Source organism: Vigna unguiculata, chromosome 10, assembly GCF_004118075.2.
Source record: "Vigna unguiculata cultivar IT97K-499-35 chromosome 10, ASM411807v1, whole genome shotgun sequence".
Classification (NCBI taxonomy): domain Eukaryota; kingdom Viridiplantae; phylum Streptophyta; class Magnoliopsida; order Fabales; family Fabaceae; genus Vigna; species Vigna unguiculata.
Window position 1 is genome coordinate 29,119,373 of NC_040288.1, and position 2,533 is coordinate 29,121,905.

At 33.8% G+C, this 2,533-nt stretch overlaps 1 protein-coding gene across 1 annotated transcript; it reads left to right on the top strand.

Annotated features, from left to right (window-relative positions):
• Window positions 1–319: 319 nt before the first annotated feature.
• On the top strand, window positions 320–1,972 carry LOC114166207 (cyclin-U2-1-like). The gene is made up of 2 exons (XM_028050898.1): window positions 320–936; window positions 1,469–1,972. Exons 1-2 carry the CDS (start codon window positions 512–514, stop codon window positions 1,731–1,733), a joined length of 690 nt encoding a protein of 229 aa, XP_027906699.1. The 5' UTR covers window positions 320–511; the 3' UTR covers window positions 1,734–1,972.
• Window positions 1,973–2,533: the final 561 nt, after the last annotated feature.

Consider the following 2,533-nt stretch of genomic DNA (forward strand, 5'->3'; position numbering starts at 1 on the left):
ATGCATCAGAAACTTGTGAAGAACATGGTGGAAGAGGTTGTCTTGTTTTTTATGCAACTAAGAGAGAGAAAGCTTAGCTGGAGTGTTTGTACTTTGACATAAAAAAGAGGAGGCACTCATATCTTAATACTTTTCATTTTCATGTTTTTTTATTATCAAGCTTCCACCCACTATCCCTGATTCCAAACCCAAAACCCTTCTTTTGGAGTTTTCTTTCTCACACCAATAAAAAAATTGTCACTGAATAATATTTTCATCATGAATATAAAAAAAAATAAAGAAACAAATCTCTCTCTTTATTCCCCTTTCTTCCAATCCCAATTCCCCTTTATATATATATATATATAAAGCCTTCTTCCAAAAACCTTCTTCATCATCAACACCAACACAAAAACCCATCATCATTTGCTGTTTAATGCTCAAAACCAAATACCCTTTTGGATTTGGAGCTTATTAATCCAATCCCCTTCAAAATCTTCCTCTTCTGAAGTAAAAAGAAGCAATTTTTCTCATGGCCTCTTCTTCTGCATCTTCTTCTTGTTCTCTTGCAATATCCCCAAGGAAGCTGCGCTATGATCTGTATTCTTATTCATACAAAGAAGATTCCAACACCCCATTGGTGATAAATGTGCTGGCTTCACTCATTGAGAGAAGCATGGCTAGGACACAGAGGATTGTGAAGAACTGTTCAAGTGCTTTGTCCAAAGCCATCAGCACAAACATCTTTGATTGCAGAGAGATTCCTGATATGACCATTCAATCTTATCTAGAGAGAATTTTCAGGTACACTAGAGCAGGACCATCAGTGTATGTTGTTGCCTATGTCTACATTGACCGCTTCTGTCAAAACAATTCAGGGTTTAGAATCAATGCCAGAAATGTTCACAGACTTCTCATAACAACTATCATGGTGGCTTCTAAGTATGTGGAAGATATGTAAGTTCAAGTTCTCTTCTCCCTCTTTTGTTTTCTCTGTTTGATTCTTTTGTTCATCTCTGGGGTTGAACTGATTTTGAAGAAATGTTAACCATTTTCTCTTTCTAAACATAGAAGACATGAAAATGCTATCAGTTGTTACTTTTTCTGCAGAAAAATTCTATGGCACCCCACAAACTTACTGATATTGAAAGACTCTGCCTTTAACCTGTGATGTGTCTGTACAAACTCATTCAACTATTATTCTGTAGCAGAATCAATTCTATTCAAATTCTAGATAATAATTTGGAAAGGGGTTTGTTAAATTGAGACAAAGTTTGTTTCTTTTCAATCTCAATCAGTGAGAGTACTACTGGCTAACAGCTCAGGAAGTGGACATTTTTTTGTTAGGTCACCTAGTTTAGGTGGATGTTGTAGTTAATGCATCACAATTAGTCTTTTTACTTGTGTTTGTGTTGATTTTTTCATTTCTTGGATTTGAAAACAGTGCATGATGTGATAGATACTGATGTGGCTTGTTCTTATTTGACAGGAATTTCAGAAATTCATACTTTGCAAGAGTTGGAGGGTTGACAACAGATGAATTGAATGAATTGGAGGTTGAATTTCTTTTCATGATGGGTTTCAAATTGCATGTGAATGTGAGTGTTTTTGAGAGCTATTGCTGCCATTTGGAGAGGGAAGTGAGCATTGGAGGAGGTTACCACATTGAGAAAACTCTAAGGTGTGCTGAAGAGATCAAAGCAAGGAATACAGAAGAAAGGGGTTACACACAAATCACACGTGTGATGTTGTAGAATGCTTAGAGAGTTTTGCTGTTATAATTTTTTTTTTTTTTTTGTGTTTTTCCTGCAAAAGAAGCTAGTTTATGTGGATAGATGAGTGTAAATTTATATATTTTGTTTGGGGATTGAGAATTTAGAACTTAGGTAAGGCAGAAAAGAGTGATGTACAAATTTGTCTGCGAGTTTTAATCATCAAGAGTTTTGGGATTTTATATGCTGATGTGAGGAATTTTAAGTGAGCAAATTTTCAACCCTTTGTTCTTAATTTGTTAACTTTGTCTATGTTTTTCTAGATAGAATTTTGAAAATATAGGTGTCAATATCATGAACTTGTTCACACTCAAATTATGTTCAACAACTTAATTTGAATTATCAAGAGAAAGAAAAAGGGTATGTGATATGTGACTTTGATAAAAATAATGTGTTTAGGTCTGGTTTAATTGAACTCAAATATTATTATAGATCTAAGGATAAAAGCAATTGAGAAAAGGTAAAAGGTGTGGGAATGAGTGCTTTTAAATCTCGTAAATCAAAACATGATGGAAGGAAAATTTTGATGAAGTCAAAATATGTTCATCGCTTTAATTTGTTCCTTTTTTTTCACTTTTCACCCTTTAATAGATTTTGATGGTGAAAGACGAGCGAAAATTTGATAGCATATTATAGTGTTCTAACAAACTTCCTTAATCTATAAGTAAATTAAGTGGGTGGTAACACTGAGCTATGTGAGCATCAGCAACAGTTAATAGTTCAGCAAATGGAAATCGCTGTGCAAATGAATTTTTTTTTTTTTCACATTTTAATGTAATACC

Coding starts and splice junctions, on each gene's coding strand:
- LOC114166207 (XM_028050898.1), top strand. CDS start 512: ATGGCCTCTTCTTCTGCATCTTCTTCTTGTTCTCTTGCAATATCCCCA. Junction 937..1,468: donor TCTAAGTATGTGGAAGATAT/GTAAGTTCAAGT, acceptor CTTATTTGACAG/GAATTTCAGAAATTCATACT.